This window comes from Coenobita brevimanus, chromosome 39 (genome assembly GCF_032717465.1).
Source record: "Coenobita brevimanus isolate Jiangsu-jjx chromosome 39, ASM3271746v2, whole genome shotgun sequence".
Lineage (NCBI taxonomy): Eukaryota > Metazoa > Arthropoda > Malacostraca > Decapoda > Coenobitidae > Coenobita > Coenobita brevimanus.
Window position 1 is genome coordinate 14,649,983 of NC_136992.1, and position 2,670 is coordinate 14,652,652.

General features: G+C 47.7%; 1 protein-coding gene across 1 annotated transcript; it reads right to left on the bottom strand.

Annotated features, from left to right (window-relative positions):
* Nucleotides 1–848: 848 nt before the first annotated feature.
* On the bottom strand, nt 849–1,274 carry LOC145396794 (uncharacterized). Its single transcript, XM_080270085.1, has one exon. The coding sequence runs from the start codon at nt 1,272–1,274 to the stop codon at nt 849–851; it is 426 nt and encodes a 141-aa protein (XP_080126211.1).
* Nucleotides 1,275–2,670: the final 1,396 nt, after the last annotated feature.

Here is a 2,670-nt window from a genome sequence, read left to right on the forward strand (position 1 = left end):
GGCAGGCCCTGGTCCAGGTGCGCGGAGGGAGAAAAGGACGTTTCGACCTCCTGGCGGACAGGTCCTAGGCCGTCACCCTCCTGGTGGAAGGAACAGGCCAAGTCTCCTCAGTGATGCTAGGGGGGCTGGTCCCGCCACGGACTGGAGAGGAGGTGTCGACGGGACGGGAGGTGGGCTGCGAGTGTCCCCCTTCATGGAAGTGCCTTAACGGCACCCCTTCAGGGTTCGGCGTCGTACTACAGTGAGGGACACTAACGGCAGGCCAAAAACACACACACACACACACACACACACACACACACACACAGAGGCAAACAAAGACAGAGTCCCAGGAAAACCTGGAAAACGGCCAGAAATTCTTTCTCAGTGCCAGAGACTAAGTCTCTAAACTGGCAAAAACAGAAAAACGGCTAAAATTCGTCACTAGTAAATGAGACAAAGTTCAGTAGCAGAGAGAAAACGGCCAGAGCTCTGCATCAGACGGTGTCCAGGCAGGGAATCGTGTCTTTAGGACGAGAAGCCGGCCTAAAAACACCCAGCATAACAGGTATCATACTATGCGTTAATGGTGGTAATATCCCAGAACCGCATATTGGCAACTTGTAAAATAATACCAGTGTTACATCCCCTTGCGCGAAGTAATCAGTTTACCTACCAACCCACAAACGGTGGATGGACACAGAGTCGAGTGGTTCAAGCTACCCACAGGATTCGAACTGTAGCAAATAGGCCGGGAGTTTTGTAGTGTGCAACACTACTCGGTTACCTTGCCTAGTATTGGTTATTAGGGAAATAAGAGTTTCTTGTCGGGTCCCCACCTCTAATATACTGTGCCAGCCTCCCATTGCTCACAAACTTTTATGTCTGTCGTACCTAGATTTAAACACGGCTATAGATGGTGTTGATATTACTTCAGGTTCCTGGTTCCACTCTTGTAGTGTGCGTATTGAAAACCTATTTCCCTTGAGTGTGGTTCTCCAGTGGTCTGGCAGAGCCAGTTTGAAGCTATGTCTCCTCAGGCCGGTGCCTCTAAATTTGAAGAACCTGGTGCAGGGGATGTTTTCGTGGCCGTGGACAATTTTGTACACCTCGATCATGTCCCCACTTTTCCTTCTGTCTTTCAATGTCTGCAGGCCAAGGGCTTTACACCTCTCTTCGTACGGTAGATCTGCGTACTCTGACTTTAGCTTGGTTGCTCTGTGCTGGGCATGCCTCAGCAACTTTATGTCTTTTATTGGGTAGGGTGACCAGTACTGGGACGCATAATCCAACATCGGCCTCACCAGTGTAGTATACAGGGACAGAAGAATCTCCTGGTCAGTGTACGAGAAGTTTCTCTTAATTATCCCTAACCTGCTGTTGGCCTTGGCTGCCACCTTTGCCACTTGCGTGGAGGACTTCAGGTCCGATGAAATAAGGACACCCTAGTCCTCCTCCTGTGACTTTTCCAGCTCTTTTGTGTCAAGCCTGTACTTGGTCCTGGGATTCCCACGGCCGAAGTGCCGTAGTAACAGTAGTAAAAGACTAAAGAAGCTCACCTTCAAGTAGATAAGTAAGGTAGGGATGAGTAATTTGAACAAATGGCCAAGCATAGGCCTACTGTCATGAGTGGACAAACCCAGGGCAAAACAGAATGGAGGGATTGATAAGTAGGACATTTGTATCTTTGGACGAGGAAATCTCAAGTCTCTATATGCACTAGTCATTTGGAGTATGCTAACCAAGTTTGGGCTCCATATTTGATAAACGATATAGATGCCATAGAAAATGTACAGAGGAGTGCGAGCAAGTTGGTACCAACATTGAGGAACCTAAGTTATGAATAGCAATTAAGAAGCTAGGACTGCCAACACTAGTATACAGGAGGACAAGAGGGGACACGACAGAGACGTATAAGACACTGAAAGGAGTGCATGATCAGGATGTTTGCCAAGATGTTTTTGTGCTACGAGAAAACAGGAGAACGAAGGGGCATAACAAAAAAATCTTCAGGGAAAGGTCAAAACCAGACAAGAGGAAGAACTCATCCTGTAATAGAGTGTGATAAATCACTGGAATGCACTACCCCAGTATGTGATTGAGTCAGTCTGTGCTGAAGTTTGAAATTAATCTAGATAAGGCGTGGAGTAGACTAGACTTTTTAAAATTAGTCTAGATAAGCCAAAGAGTAGAGTAGACTTCTTTTTTTTTCAATCATAAAGCCAAAATGCGGTGTGATAATATTATTCAAACTGTCGCCACCACCACTGGCAAAACCAGTTATTCAGCTGAAAGTCCAGGGCCAGGACTCACATGGTCCCATGCTCTTGGCGCACGCCGCTCGCTTCCGGTGTTGCACTGGCATGCACAAACTGTGCTGGCTACCATTTTTTAGCGCAGAGTCTCCCTTTCACTAAGGGGACCTTCAGACCACCATTAAGACAGCGTCACGTTGCATGGGCCAAAAGTGGCTAACATGCGAGCCAGTAGTAGTAGTAGTTGTTCCCTAGGCAGTCTGGCCGAACAGCCCCATGTCCATAAGGAAAGCCACGGCCGAGACCGGGCTTTCCCACAGAGCTCTGGAGTGTATGTTGTGTTCTTTGCGTAGGCGATTGTGTGCAATGCAGTCATTCATTATGTGCTTAATAGTATAGAGTGCTGTGTTGCATCCTGGACAGGCATCAGTGAAAG

Excerpts from the sequence above, each read along its gene's own strand:
- LOC145396794 (XM_080270085.1), bottom strand. The coding sequence starts at position 1,274 with ATGTTGGATTATGCGTCCCAGTACTGGTCACCCTACCCAATAAAAGAC.